General features: G+C 42.9%; 1 protein-coding gene across 5 annotated transcripts in view; it reads right to left on the bottom strand.

The window, feature by feature from the left end:
- Positions 1–16,155, bottom strand: part of ITGAL (integrin subunit alpha L) — a 59,791-nt gene that overhangs the window by 30,835 nt on the left and 12,801 nt on the right. For 3 of the 5 annotated variants that reach the window (XM_028526218.2, XM_036021287.1, XM_036021288.1), the window contains exons 1-7: positions 7,854–8,078; positions 6,664–6,766; positions 5,953–6,047; positions 5,769–5,836; positions 4,408–4,525; positions 4,153–4,283; positions 2,844–2,989 (exon numbers count right to left, since the gene is read on the bottom strand). In XM_028526218.2, coding sequence (XP_028382019.1) covers positions 2,844–2,989; positions 4,153–4,283; positions 4,408–4,525; positions 5,769–5,836; positions 5,953–6,047; positions 6,664–6,766; positions 7,854–7,908 — 716 coding nt within the window. In that variant the 5' untranslated portion in view covers positions 7,909–8,078. Of the gene's footprint in view, positions 1–2,843; positions 2,990–4,152; positions 4,284–4,407; positions 4,526–5,768; positions 5,837–5,952; positions 6,048–6,663; positions 6,767–7,853; positions 8,080–16,155 lie in introns of those variants that run through there. The other 2 variants (XM_036021284.1, XM_036021286.1) reach the window with 2 other exon arrangements.

The following is a 16,155-nucleotide window of genomic DNA, read 5'->3' as shown; positions in this document are numbered from 1 at the left end:
GGAAACTCTGGGCTTCCTACCCTCCATTTCAATCACATGGCAACTATCACCTCAATCACATATGCTGGTGATTTAGGTGAGATTTCAATAGAAAAAAAAAAAGGGTTCCATGGCCAAAGAAAACTGGAAAGTCACTTATCCAGAGAAAGCTCATATAGCACCTTCTCTGCCATTAATTAATTAATTAATTAGTATTCTCACCCAAGGACATTGATTGTAGAGGGTGGGGGGAAGGAAGAGAGAAAAGGAAAGAAACATCAATGTGAGAGAGATTGATTGGTTGCCTTTCACACACATCTGACAGGGGACTGAACCCACAACCTAGGCAGGTGCCCTGACCAGGAATTGAACCTGCAACTTTTCAATTTATGAAAGGACACACAACCAGGGTGAGAGCCACATCAACCAGGGCTTTCATAGATTTTTCTAAAAAATTGATTTTAGAGGGAGAGAGAGAGAGATAGATAGATAGAAACATCGATGTGTTGTTTGACTCATTTATGCATCCATTAGTTGATTCTTGTATGTGCCCTGACCAGTGATTGAACCTGCAACCTTGCCATAGGGGCGATGCTCTAACCAACTAAGCTACCTGCCCAGGGCCAGCAAAACATTTCTCTAACCTCCATCCACACAGACATGGCCTATTATAATTCCTGTTCATGGATTTCCACCCCATTTTAAATCATTTCATCTGCATTTTTCAATAGCCTCCTAACTGGCCCCCTTGCTTCCATCCCTGGCACCTCCACAGTCTAATATCTACCCTGCAGCCAGAGGGATCCTTTAAAAACAAAGCAGATCATCACTCCTCTGCTCCAAACCTCTGACAACTTCTCATCTTACTTAGAATCTCAGGGCCTTTGCTATGTCCTCTGCCTGGAATGTTCTTCCTCCAGGTTTCCACATGGCTCGCTTCCTCACCTCTAACAAGTCTTTGTTCAAATGTAGCTGTCCCTGATCTTTCTATTGAATATTGCTTTATTATTTAATCAAACTTATATCTCCTCCTGTATTTTCTAATTTACTTATTTATCTTGTTTATTGCATTTCTCTCACTTACTAGAATATTAATTCCCAAGAGGGCAGAGATTTTTCTTTTTTTCATTTGCTGCTATAGTCCCAGCACCTGGAACGTGGCAAACAACCACCTGCCAGCCAAAGCAGCTAACAGCTTGTTTTTATGCCATCCATGAGCTAAAATTTTTAAAAATATTTTTGTCTTTAAAGGGTTACAAAAACAAAGAATAATATGTAGCCAACACTGTATGTGGCCAGAAAAACCTAAAATATATACTCTCTGGCCCTTTACAGAAAAAATTTGCCAACTCCTAATCTGGAACACTGCCTGGCACACAGCCAGATGGTCAAGAAGTATTTATGAAATACATTCCCACAATTGCTCTCTTTTGCTCCCACATTTGACACCTTCCAGGGTGTCTTTCCATCCTGTGGTGACCTTTTCTCTAAGAACCGCCCCTTTCCCATGGAGAGGCCCTAGAATCCATGTTTGTGCTGTGTGACTCTACACCATAAAGCAGACCGAGGCCATAGCTGGGTGGACCCGTGGACACCTAATCCAGGCTTAGCCAGTCATTTTCTCAACTGGAGGCTGGAATTCAGGTAGAGGAACTGAGGCTGCCATTTTTTCAGGGAACATGGCTTAACTGTGTACCCACCAAAGCTGTCCACAGAGAGAAAAGAATGAAGTGAACAGGACAGGTTGAAGGAGCCCCAGAAGGAAAGATCTGGAAACACACATGCAGAGCTTTGAGATATATACCACATGCATGTTTAACTTATGCAAATTCAACTATACATGCTTGGCAAAGAAATGAAAGTGAGAGAAATAAGTGTAATAGTACAGGAGATCTTTCTGGCTATTTCATCAACTTGACAGTATACCCAGGGGGTACATGGCATAGGAGCTACAATTCTCTTATTCTTCGAATTCCTGTACTGTCACAGTTTCCATGGCTAGTGTAATGCTTAAAAATAGGTATCTTAAAAATATATAGTATGGCCCTTCAACATAATCCAGCTATGTTCACTTAGGTCTCAATTTAAACATGTTAATCTGATCCAACTTTGGGGGAATAAATTTCTGTAGCAAATTTAGGAAATTAAGATATGCTCATTTTCAGTGTGGGACTTGAATATATTGAATTTTATGAACAATTCAAGGAATTCTTCAAGGATAATTTTGACTATTTGTTTATACACTGACTTCAAAGCTGGGCCCTGTCTACAAGGCAATTCTACTGAGGCTTCCATGGTTCACAATCACTTTCAAAGTCCTGGTTCTAGTCCATTGTGAGGCTGGCAATACTCCCTGTCCCAGAGGCTGATGAGCTATCCCTGCAATATCCCTTTGGGATTTATTTAGTCAGTATAAAGTCAATTTCTGTTCCTTATAGTCCAGAACCTGGACTAACGTTTGCTCCACTTGAATTCTTTTTTAAAAAAGATTATTTGTTTATTTATTTTCAGAGAGAGGGGAAGGGAGGGAGAAAGAGAGGAAGAGAAACATTAATGTATGGTTGCCTCTTGAGTGTCCCCTACTGGGGACCTGGCCCGCAACCCAGGCATGTGCCCTGACTGGGAATCAAACTGGTGACCCTTTGGTTTGCAGGCAGGCCTGAGCTCAATCTGCTGAGCCCCAGCCAGGCTGAATTCTTACAGTAACCTTCCCCTTGCTGGCCCACCTGTTAAGCTCTACATATCAACTTAAAGAAGCTAGTGCACACAGAACAACCGATGGATGGGCTCTCTCCTGCAAAAGGAAACTCACGCGACATAGTGCAAAAGGGAACTCACGAGACATAGTGCAAAAGGGAACTCACGCGACATAGTTTATGGCACCAAAGGTGTTGGTCAACAGGCGCATGTGTTTCACGTTGGCCAGCAGAAGGTCAGGGTCCTTCAGCTTCGCATAATCCAAGAAATTAAATTCTGTTTTATAGGTTGTGGAAAACTGAACAGCAGCAAACTGTAAGAATAAAGAAGAAAAGAACAGTATATATCCCTTCTCACTTGTCTGCTCCAATCGTTCCTTCTTTTTAAAAATTTTTATTTATTGATTTTAGAGAGAGAGAGAGAGATCAATTTGTTGTTCCACTTATCTATGCATTCATTTGTTCTTCATATATGTGCCCTGACCAGAGATCAAACCCACAACCTTGGTCATCTGGGAACATGCTCTAACCTACTGAGCTACCTGGAAAGGGCTTCCAATCACTATTTTTTATCCGGGACCTGGGCAACCCTACTCCACATCCCTGGCCTCAAATCACTCTTCTTCTTTTTTTTTTAATCCTCACCCAAGGATTTTTTTTTTTCCCATTGCTTTCAGAGAAAGAGGGAGGGAGTGAGAGAGAAACATCAATATGAAAAAGAAACATCAATCAGTTGCCTTCTCATACATGCCCCAGCTAGGGATCAAACCCACAACCTGGGTATGTGCCCTGACCAGGAACTGAACCTGCAACCTTTCAGTCTATGTGACAATGCTCCTACCAACTGAGCCACATTGGCCAGGGCTCAAATCATTCTTTGGAAAATAAACAAACACAAAAATAAAATTAAGTAAACCTCTGACCCTTTGTATAGTACTGTCGCTGGGCTCAGTTTCTCTGAGTCTGTCTGCCTCACCAGTAAGAAGGGTTCCCAGTAGCCATAATTCTGCGAGTGACCCTGCTAAATAGGATACAGTTGGCTTGGCCAAAGACAGCCACCTGACTGAGGCTAGGCCAGTAATAATGGCCAGTAATAACCTTTTCTCTGAGAATTTGGGATTTGCAGTGGGAGGAGTTAGTTGAAAGAAAGATTAAGAGAAACAAAGAAACCTCCTGAAACTTGAAAACATGAGCTTAAGAGCTTTCCACAGGCCCACGTGATCGAAAGAAGCCGAGGGAGTCATTCTACAGAAAGAAAGAGAAGAGGGAAGCAAAAGCCAAAAAGAAACAGAAATGAGAACTGGAGAAAATTTCAGAAGCTTTCTACTTCTTGGTTCTTGTCCCTTTCAGGGGTCCAATTTATAGGCATGCCCTTAGCTTCTGGAGACACCTCTTACTAAATTTTCCTTTTATGCCTTAAGCTGGTTTGGGTAGACATCTATTGCCTACAACCAGGAATCTTAACTGTTATATTTACCTGGTAGGAAGAGTTGCTGAGTTTCTTCATCACATCCTTCATGAAGTCCACAATTTTCTGAAATTCGTATTGGTGCAAGCTCATTGAGCCGTCAAACAGAAATACCAGGTCTACGTTGCCCTTTAGGCATTCTACAGAAGCCAGACACAAAGGGACTTGGTAAAGTGTCTCTAATGGCTGGCCTGCTTGCACTGGTTCCCATGTATGGGCAGCCACTTGGAGGTATTTTTACCCACTGGATCCCCAGTTCCTTACCCTGGTAACCAGGACGACCTTGCAGCACAGGACCCTTCAGATCCTGGTGGAAGAGGTAACACAGGCCACTTAGATAGATATTCTGGTCACATGTCCGAGACAGCCCAGGGTCACAAGCCTGAAGGAAACAAAAATGAAAGGGTCGCAGCTTCCTCTTGCTATGTTTTTTGGGTATCATCAGTCAAGAACAAAATCCTTCAGGGTCATCATCTTCTGACGTCACACCTTACATCCAACTGGTTATTGAGCCAAGGTACTTCTGCCTCCAGGTCTCTCATATCAAATCTCTGTCCCTACTACCAATGTTCTGCACCAGTGGATGATCACCGCCTAGAGGATAAAATCTAAAATCCTTAGTTTGGCATTCATGTTGTTTACAGCTGGGCACTAGCCTGCATTTCCAGGCCCACCCCCTGCCATTCCAATCACACATTCTGTGTTTAACCAAATCAAATTATTCACTATCCCCAGAATATACAATGATGTGCCTTTCATTTGTGACTTATCTTTCCTGCCAGACTATAATTTCTTGAAATTCAGGGCTCATGTCGCAATCATCTTTGTATCTCACTCCTCTTCCCCTGCCATAACCTAGCACAGTGTATGGCATATAGCAGCAGCTAAGTAAACAAGCTCCAATTAAACACAATCCATATTTCACTCAGTCTTCTATTTCTCACGTAGCTGTCACATGCTGCCAGGATGACTTGTAAAGAGTAATAGACTTGGAATCAAATGGGAATTTGATTCAAATCCTGGCTCTGCCTCTTTAAAACCATGTAACCTTGGCCAAGTCTCTCCCCTTTGGCCCTGTTTTATCATGCATAAAATGTGTGCACTAATTCTTAACTCACCTGCCTTTAGGGTTAAGAAATAAAGCAATGTTTTCCAAATTCTAGGCATTTGTGTACCACTTCACAATTTCTGCCTTATGGTATCATTCATACTATTGTTTACTTAAAATTGTATTTACTTTAAATTTACTTTAAAAAAAAACTTTAGTCTTGCCCTAAGCAATAGAATTTAAGAAATCATGAATTTGATGTGCTTGTGTATTTTTTCTACTAATCTATTACATAAATATATAACAATCAAAATATTAGGTTTGTATACCACCAAAAATTGTCTTGGCTATCAACTGTTAATAGATGTATAATATTTGGAAGAAAACTTAGGTAAGTCAGGTCTTGAAAATAGCTAGCTCATAATTTGTTCTCAGTAAACACTAATTGAATCTGAATCTTTCTGATGCCTTTAATCTTCTGCAGGATCTTTAATTCATTTTTTCCTTTTGTCTTTTCAATCTGTTTACTAGCATTGAACTTCATAGACTCTGATACCACAATACACAAAACTCTTACCAAAAGGCTTCCATATGTGGGGTCTGTCGCCAAGGTCATTCCCAAGTACTTAGAGGTATAGTTGGAACCTGTAGACACAGCAAGATTGATTGGTCTGGAGGGATTTAGGCAAGCCCAGTGTGGTGGGGCCAACCTCAATTTCCCTGAGACACAACTCCTCCCAGCTCCCTCGCCAGTTACTCACCACTCAGGTTCACTGGCAGGCAGTTTCCAGTGTCAGGCTGGCACTGATAGAGCTTTCCTGTGCTGTTCCCCTCACCTGGAGCTCCCACAACAACCCTGATGAGAAATCTCACTTGTGAGATGGAGTTACCCAGGTCTTTACCTACCTACTTCTACCTAATAAGGGGTTTCCGATCCCCTACCAGGGATGTCAAAGCAATACAGCTCAGGGACCATTCTCTTTCAGGTCCCTGCCAATTTCTTCCCTTTTGAATCCCCGGTAAATCATCCAATATGTTAGAATTCTAGAAAGTTAAGAATTTTTTCCATCTAAAGCCTAGAAAAACTGAGGCCCAGAGAATATGCCAGAATGTTATAACTATTCAATCAGTCATCAATTCAAGAGTAATTTATGGCATAGTTACTATGTGCTAGGCTGGGGGTGGGGGGAGCAGGAAGGAATTCATTGTCTAGTTAGGGAGGGACTCAGGAACCTAGAAAGTATTACCAAGTGTTTTAGGGGCTGTGGTGTTTCCCTTTCTATTTCACATATGTGGCATTTTAACTGTGAATAGCCCTCATCCTACTATCTGATGGGCTTGCTCCTATTTCTGAGAAATCCCACCACGGACTCCTTGTGATCTGCTGGTTTCACTGGCCAACCCCAGAGCTGGCATGGGGGCACCTCTTCTGGGGTTCTGCAGGGCAGGGAGGACCTGGGGCATCAGCTCACCGGTTTCCAACCTGCAGGACGCGGTACCCAAAGTGCCTCCCGGCGTGTGGGAAAGACAGATTTTGCACACGCTGCACATCCAGGTTGTAGCTGGAGGCCAGGGCTGAGGGAGACAAGGGGCACTTTAGCCATTTTCTGCCAGGGATCCCCCCAACTCCATGTCCAGTGTGCAGATTGTCTGCTACCCACTTGCCCCAAAGGGGCAGGCCAACCTCCAGGAACCAAGCTCCCTCCTAACCAGGCGGCCCACACCCAAGGCACAGCTGCAACCGGTCTCCCTGGACTTCCCCTTGAGGGCCTTGGGTCAGGGAAATATGGAAGCAGTGACTCCCGACGACCCAGAGCTCTGGCAGTCCCAGGGCCTGGGAAGGACACACTTCCCGTTTAGCCTCTCAACAAAGGAGGAAGGATGAGAAGGCAGAGGCTCCTGAGAAAGGAGCAGGCTGAAGGGCCTCTCTGAGGAGATGGGGATGCTTCAAGGTGGGGTGCACACACTCATTTCTCCCTTGGGCCTGGGGCACAGGCACCCAGAGAACTCAAATAATTAGCCCCAGGCTTTCTCCCACAGACTAATGGTTTCAAGATCCTCTGATCCCTGTGAAGCTGCCTCCTCATTCCTCTAATGTTCCCATACTCCCCACCCCACCAGGATCCAGTGTCTTCCTTAACCATTACATCTCAGATTCCCCCATCTCAGGCAGCCTAGGCATCATCTGTAAGCCCCAAAGTGTCCTTTCAGACCCTGATCTCCTTCCAGACATCAGGCTTATTACACAGCATCCTAGGGTGTCAGAGATGAGGCCCCACCATTTGTTCAGATTAAGAGATTGAGGCCCAGAAAGGGGAAAGGACTTGCCTAATATGGCACAGGGAGATGCCATCGGTGGAACCAGACCCCAGCCCAGCTCTAGGCACCCATTACCATCTGCCTTTTTTAGGGGTTCACTCCCCCACCTTTCACTATTGCCATCTTTGTCTCCCTTCTGTGTCTTTGTCTCCATACCTTGCCTATGCTTTGGACTCTGACTTTCTTTCTTTGTCCCCGTCTTTCCCTAGGATTCCTGGGCTCCACATTACATATGGACAATTCCACCCTTACAGCAGCTCCTCCTTTGTTCTTGGTCCATAAAGCCTTGCAGTTCCCTGATCACAGACACATGTTGCTTCCCCTCCTCTCCTCCTTTGCTTACCAAAGAGATAAGGCCCGGACAGCAGCAGCCTCATTACGATGATGCAGGAGTTCATCCTTCAAGCAGGTGTCAGATTCTGACCCAGACTCAGTCTCAGAGGACCCTTGGGATTTGCTGGCAACCTAGACAGGGTGAAAGAGGAAAATGATTATGCTCCAAGGCCTCTTGCAGTGGAACATTCTCAGAGGCACCAGGCTGATGACACTGGGTGGTGGTGAAGGAGGGGGTGATAGGGGTTGTGAAACCACAGGGTTCAGAGAGGAAGTGTAAGCAGGTTAGAGACATTTCCTGTGCATGCTTGCATTTTTCACATCATCCAGGGGCAGACAAGAACTGCTACAGCTTCGTCTTCATCCACTTATGAACTTCAGACTCTTTACAGCTCAGGGAAGGACAGGTCAAATAAATTGTGGTACAACCATAATGGGATAGCTTTGTCTTAACATTAAAAGATGCCCACAACACACTGTGAAAGAAAAAGAGCAGGTTACAGAACAGCATATTTAGAAATTCATTTTGATTCTAAAAATAAAATAATAATACTCACAGAATGAGAGAAAATATTTGCATATTATATATTCTGATATGGGACCTAATATGTTCTGATATGGGTATCTTGAATATATAAAGAGTTCTTGTAATTCAACAATAAAAAGACAACTCAATTTTTTAAGTGAGCAAAAAGTTTGAATAGACATTTGTCCAAAGATGATATGCAAATGGCCACCGAGCACATGGAAAGATGCTCAACATCATTAGTCATTAGAAAAATAGAAATCAAAACCAAAAGAAGATACCACTTCATGCTCATGAGGATGGCTAGAATGAAAAAGAAAGAAAAATAACAAGTGTGAGAAAGAATGTGGAGAAATTGGAACCCTTGTGCTTTGCCAGTGGGGATATAAAATGATGCAGCCACTGTGAAAACATTTTGATGGTTTCTCCAAAAAGAGAAATGGTAAACATAGAGTTACCATATGATCCAGTAACTCCTAGGTATAGACCCAAAATAATTGAAGACATATGTTGTTTATACAGAAACTTATATGCAAATTCTCATAGCAGCATTATTCATATCAGGAATACTGGAAACAATGCAATGTCCATCAACTGATAAATAGATAAACAAAATGTGGTTTGTGTGTATACAGTGGAATATTACTTGGTCATGACAAGGAATAAAATACTGGTACATGCTACAATGTGGATAGACTTCATAAATATACTAAGTTAAAGAAGTCAGACACAAAATGTCGCATGTTGTATGATTCCATTTAAATGAAATGTTCAGAATAGGCAAATCTATAGAGACAGAAAGTAGATTAGTGGTGGTGGGGATGGGGGAAGTATGGAAGGAGGAGTGACTGCTAGTGGGTATATGGTTTCTTTTGGGGGCAATAAAATGTCCTGGAATTAGATAGTGATGATTGTTGTACAACTTTATGAATGTATCAAAAACCACAAATTGTATACTTTAAAATTATAATATTATAGTATGTGAATTATATCTCAAAAAATTAAAAGTGGGAGTTGAAACTATGTATATGTGTATGTATAAGTGTAAAACAAATCTGAAAAGACACAACCAAACTCCAAACAGAATAAGGTTTATACATTTCTTTATTGTCTGAAAAAATGTTTTTACAATGAGGATGTAAAATGGGTAATTTTGGAAAAACAAAAATATTAAAAACACAACAGAATAGAGGAACTGCATTTGTTTATGGGAAAGTGAAAAGGGCGTTGAGATTTTCCCTGTGTTGTAAGGAAAGCCTGCTCAACCCAAAAGGTCACTGCCCCAGGGAAGGCTTTTGCAGGTAGATTATTTCTAATCTACTGCTAGGCAGCTTCAATCTGCCAGGTTGGCACCTAGTAATTAGATGAAGTCAGATGGTCTTTTTCAAATTCAATTAAAATCAGATAGTTCAGACCTCCTCCTTTGATTCTCTGTGCAGCAGTTCCAATGTACATCTAACCAAATTCTTTGTTTTGTTCTGAAATTTCAAACATATACATGTTAAAATTCAAAAGTTACAGAAGTATTTAGAGTAAATACTAGAAACTAGTTACAGAAAAATTTAGAGTAAAGGATGATGACTCTCTTTAACAACCACCTCTCCTGTGGGGGGGCTCCGCCCACAGGCCCCTCCCACCCCGGCCTCGACAGATGAGAATAAGTCTACCAAGACATGATCTGCTTGGGGAGGAAAGGTGGCCAATCTCTCAAAGGAGAAGTGCCAAGAGCCTTTTCCTCAATGGGCTTTTATTGGGTTCGTTTGCACAAGAATACAGGTAAAGCTCATTAATCATTGTCAGTCAGTAAGGATCAAACAATAGATAACAAGGAACTCTGAGGGCCTATTTTGAGTTAGGGTCAGATAGCTAAAGAGCTGTAAAACTTCGAGGAACAAACTTACTTCTTGATTGGACCCTTATCATTTAATTGAGAGCATTCTAAACAAAGCAGGTCCCACAGGATTTTACATGTTCTTTCTTAGGTCTGATTGCCCGGGGAACCCACCCTTTCCAGCACAGGGCTGCACCACCCTCTGTCATTGTTTCAGGCTTAAGTCAGGCAGGGGAAGTAAGGCAGTCAAGGAATTAGGAGACTTCTTGCAGACAGAATGAGGACTCAGGCTTTGTCAAAGCTGAGGGGTGAGGGTCCATCACCCCCTTTTGCTGTACCCCCAAAGTCCTTCCTTGGGGGCCTCTCACATGATCGTGCCTGTCTTAAGTCGTTCCCCCCTTGGGGAATCTTACCCGTCATTGGCTAACCGACCAAGCATTGGGGAACAGTTATGGATGAAGTAAAAGGAGCAGAAGTGGCCCTCCTGCCAGAGAGACAAGATTTTGTCTCCTTGCTGGCTTATGGTCCCAAGATCGCTCACTTAGCCTTAGTCTTGGCTGGGGTTATAGCTTCTGAAACCAGGCAGGGCAGTTCCCAACACTCCTGCTCCTAAATCTCAAAAATAACCATTGTTAACAATTTAGAGCCACACATTCTTTATGACAAAAAATTGTTCGTTCTAGTTGACCATAGAGGTTTGACCTGTTTGGAAAAATTATCTCACCAAAGAACATCTAACTTGGAATTAACAGTCAAATTAGCCACCTCCAGTGTGACAGTTTTCCTTTAGGCCATCTTCAAAATTTGGATGCTTGAATTATCGCTTAAGTTTATAGAAGCTGGACTTCCAGCAAGATGGAGGCATAGGTGGATACACCATACCTCCACGCATAACCAAGATTGGAACAACAACAATTTAGAGGTAGAATAACACCCAGAACTGACAGAAAATTTATCTGAATGGAAGTCGGACAGTCAAGAAATTGAAATACACCAGTTCATCCAGACTGGTAGGAGGGGCAGAGACCAGCAGCCGGGCGCGGGTTGGGTCGCTGTGCGGAGAACAGGGAGAATTGGGTGTATAAGGCAACCAGGAGCGTGTAAGGCATCTAGGGTGCACAAGATCGCAGTGGGTGGACCCTGAGTACACAGGTGGCATCTGGCAGACCCAGTGAGGCAGCGATTGTGGAGCAGGGCAGAGCACGCAGCCCAGGATTCCAGGAAAGGGACTGAGGTCCCACAGAGAATGGAGCTACTGCCATTGTTCCCTCTCAACCCCGCCCTCACATACAACGTCACAATCTAGCTACTGGGGTGCCCAGCCCTGGGGAACACCTAAGGCTCCACCCCTCACCATAACAGCAGTGACCAGACCCCCCCCCCCAAAAAAAAAAAAAAGAGAGAGAGAGAGAGAGAGAGAGATATGCCTCAAACAGAACAAATCAGTGCCCCAGAACTCATCCTTCTGAGCAACCAAGAGATAGCTAAACTATCAGATGCACAGTTCAAAACACTGGTGATCAGGAAGCTCACAGAATTGGTTGATTTTGGTCGCAAATTACATAAACACATGCAGGTTACCATAAAAGAAATAAAGGAAAATGCACAGGGAACCAATAGTGATGGGAACGAAACTGGGACTCAAAACAGTAGAGTGGACCAGAAAGAAGAAAGAAACATCCAACCAGAAAAGAATGGAGAAATAAGAATTAAAAACAAAAAAACAAGGAGAAGCTCAGGAACCTCCAGGACATCTTTAAACGTTCCAACATCTGAATTATAGGGGTACCAGAAGGGGAAGAGGTAGAGCAACAGTTTGAAAACGTATTTGAACAAATAATAAAGGAGAACTTCCCCATTCTGGCAAAGAAAATAGACTTCCAGGAAGTCCAGGAAGCTCAGAGAGTCCCAAAGAAGTTGGACCCAAGAAGAAACACACCAAGGCACATCATAATTCCATTAGCCAAGGTAAAAATAAAGGAGAGAATCCTAGAAGCAGCAAGAGATAAGGGGACAGTAACCCACAAAGGAGTTCCCATCAGGCTGTCAGCTGATTTCTCAAAAGAGATCTTACAGGCAAGAAGGGGCTGGAAAGAAGTATTCCAAGTCATGAAAGACAAGGACCTACATCCAAGATTGCTCTATCCAGCAAAGTTTTCATTTAGAATGAAAGGGCAGATAAAATACTTTCCAGATAAGGTCAAGTTGAAGGAGTTCATCATCACCAAGCCCTTATTATATGAAATGTTAAAGGGACTTATCTAAGAAAAGAAGATTAAAAAAAAACATGTATAGTAAAAGGACAGAAAACTCACAATCATTAACAACCACACCTAAAGCAAAACCAAAAGAAACTAAGCAAACAACTAGAACAGGAACAGAACCACAGAAATGGAGATCACATGGAGGGTTAGCAACAGGGGAGTGGGAGGAGGAGAGAGGGGGAAAAGGTACAGAGAATAAGTAGCTTGTAGGTAGAAAATGGACAGGGGGAGGGTAAGAATAGTATGAGAAATGTAGAAGCTAAAGAACTTATAAGTATGACACATGGACATGAACTAAAGGGGGGGATGTGGGTGGGAGAGGGGGTACAGGGTGGAGGGGAGTGAAGGGGGAAATGGGACAACTGTAATAGCATAATCAATAAAATATATTTAGAAAAAGGAAAAAAAGTTTATAGAAGCTCTAAGTGTATCATAGCAACACCTGGGATAAAAGGAATTCAGGAAATAATCTCAGTGTCTACTGCTTGGATACAGGTTATGTGTATGTTTCAGCAGGCAAAGTATATTCATTTACATATTTATCATGTTCTGTTTAAGAAGAAAAGAATACTTTTTTTCTTGCTCTGGTTGAGGACTATAAAGCTGAGGAAGCTACAACCTACAAGTAAGCCCCAGGGATTCTGGAAATTAGTCAGAGGCTCAATGCCCAGACAGCAGGAAATTCCCCTGAAGACTTGGGCTGCAGAACTCTCAGCCCCAGAGGCAGGGTGGATGTCCTGAGGCAGGATGTGCCTTACACTCACACACACTTCTTCCTTAGTCAAGGCTGACTTCGTCATATCTCTGACTGTCAGTTTTCTGAGGGCCCTAGGCCTCCAAACTGTCTCTCATTTCTGTTCCTTTCATTTGCAACTCCATCAGGTCTCAACAGAACCATTATTGCCACTCCAATTTCCTTTCCTCAGGTGGCTGCCCCTAGAGAAGGTTCTATCTTCCAGGTACTACCAAATTCACCTTGAGAAATCTGAGCATCTCTCTCTAAGTCTTTACAATCTCTCATGATTCCCCTTTTGCATACACAAAATCAAGTCCAAGCTCATTGGCGTGGCTTTCAAGAGCCTCATTGCCTCTCCATACCCCATGCTCTAAATTACAAAACTTCTCATCAGTGTTCAAATAGACCAAGTATCCATAGAGAAGCACATGAAACTTGAAGCAATGGCCATACTGGCAGCCTCTTCTAAGGAAAGCAGTTTCAGTAGGTGCTTTCTACATATCTTGGCTTCATCAAGTGAACAATGTGAAACTGATCCTGCTGGTCAAGTGATGGCTGACTGACCCAAAATCAATACCCAGGGAAAAGGTAGCCATGGATAGACTGAACCCAACAGATACCAGCTCTCTTCAAGATGGCTTGGTTACTCTACTGACTATGAATTGTTCCATGCAAGATCATGAAAATGGACTCAAATGTATAATCTCATAGATGAATGACAAATGTGATCCTAAACTGGGAAGTTCTGGGGCACACAGGATCTGTGCATCTAAGACAGAGCCAGCAGTCTGGATACCTCAAGTCCCCTGTGTCCTTTGTAAAGTAAAATTATTGTAATAATGTCTTATTTTTCTATAGATTTATCAGTAAACAATGAGAGAGCATTTTCTATTGCTTCACTTAAGAGAGTAAACAGGATTTTGTGTCCAGCCACTTTTTATCACCATCACTGGTCATTCCCTGGTCCAAAAATCCATCATCTTGTGCCTTCTGGATTTTGTGGCACTCCCCTAACTGGTCTATCTCTTTCCATCCTTGCCCCTGCTACAGCCTATTCTCTATACAGCAGCCATAGGGATCCTTTGAAACTATGTCTGACTGTGTCACATTCTCACTCAGATCCCTCCATTGGCTTTCCATTTCATTCAAACTACAAACCAAAGTTCTCAATGTGGCCCACAAAGCCTTAATCTATCAAATATCGCATTATTTCTCTAACCTCGCCCTCCTCTAGCTCCCTCCTTTCCGGCCACTCTCTTCCATCACTCCAGCACACCTCTGCCTCAGGGCCTTTGTACTCTAGCTGTGCTCTCTCTGGACTTTCTCAAGAAAGCCTTATGGCTCCTACCTTTATCTCCTTTAGATCTTTGATCCTTAACACTTAGAGACTTCTGTTTATACTTTCTAATTATTCATCCAATTTATTGTCCATCTTCCCTAACTAAAATGCAAACTCCCCTGGGACATTAATATTATTTGTTGTTATTCACTGCTCTATCCTCAGTACCTAAAAAAGTGCCTGGAGCAGAGTAGGTATACAGATATTCAGTAAATATTAACTGAGTGAGTGCTTGCTTGGGGCTGCCTTGCTCCTGAGGATAGTTCAGAAGCTTCTTGCTTTCCAAGGTCTAGGCTCTCAGAAACAATAAGCTCTATCTCCAAAAGGAAAAGGTTGAAGGAGTTAAAAGAAGAAGGCCAAAATTCTAGAGTTAGGAATTTACTTAATAAATATATAAAGATAAATAATAAGCTGGAGGCAGGTAAGCAATCAGTTGGTTCCTTCCAAGACTGTAGAGAGAATTGACGAGATATAAATAAAGGGAGAATGGTGCAGAACGACAGAGAAGTAGACGTGAGAGATAAACCATGAGGTCATCGAATGAGGAACAGTGATAACTTGGAAGGCTACCTCCATTCCCAGTGGCCTCTCTAGTCCTAGCCCACACATACTCTCACGCTGAACTCTTTCTCTCTTGTGGCTCTTGAACAAATGAAATGTAGAAAATCAGGGGTGTGACAGCACCCCTCTGGGCATGAGCCTCTGGGCATGCTTGGGGACCTGTGGGCCTCTGTCAGATGAAGAGTGCAGCAGGAAAAGCAGGCTGAAGCCTCCCTACCCCACACCAGTCCGCCAGGCCCAACTGCCTACAAACCTAGCATTAATCAGGTGTTGGGGTAAGAAACATCCCCAGATGTGGTTTATTTGAGTCAAACTGACTACGTATGCTGGGGAGGAGGATCTCAAATGCTCCATAGAATAACAGTTTTGCAGTTTCTTTTGTGCATTTGAAATTAAGGTGTGAGCGCTAACTGTGTGACTCAGTAGATTAAGTGCTGGCTTGTGAACCAAAAGGTCACCGATTTGATTCTCAGTCAGGGCATATGCCTGGGTTGCAGGCCAGGTCCTCAGTTGGAGGCATTCAAGAGGCAACCAATTGATGTATCTCTCACACATCCATGTTTCTCTCCCTCTCTTTCTTCCTTCCTCTCTCTAAAAATAAATAAATAAAATCTTTAAAAAAAAGAAATTAAAGAGTGACCATAAGAAAGATCACACAGATAGTTAAGATTATGTGCTCTCTTATGGGTGATGTATTTCAGAAGGAGAGGTCTGAAAGGGGGCATATCAATGGTGTGTTAACCTAAAGGTGCAGAAACAATAGACAGGGGTCGCTTAAGGTAAAAATAAGCTTTTTACTACAGAAGTATAGACCTGGGGCATGACTACCCATCATCACTTGCTCAGTTAGGAATTAACGATCAGGTTACCCTGTGAGGTTACTTCCATAGAACCCCTTTTGTATATATGAGGGCAAAGCTCTCTCTTCAGATTCACACAAAAGATTTGCTGGTGCAAATGCTGCTCATTGCCATCAACTGCTATCTCCTGGCCCAGGCTCCCCACCCACCGCTTCCTCCTGGGTACAGTGACAAAGGCCACTTTTGTCAGGATGG

The sequence above is a fragment of the Phyllostomus discolor genome, chromosome 3 (assembly GCF_004126475.2).
Source record: "Phyllostomus discolor isolate MPI-MPIP mPhyDis1 chromosome 3, mPhyDis1.pri.v3, whole genome shotgun sequence".
NCBI lineage: Eukaryota > Metazoa > Chordata > Mammalia > Chiroptera > Phyllostomidae > Phyllostomus > Phyllostomus discolor.
Note: the sequence above shows the minus strand (reverse complement) of the source record. Positions and strands in the feature narration are given on the sequence as shown.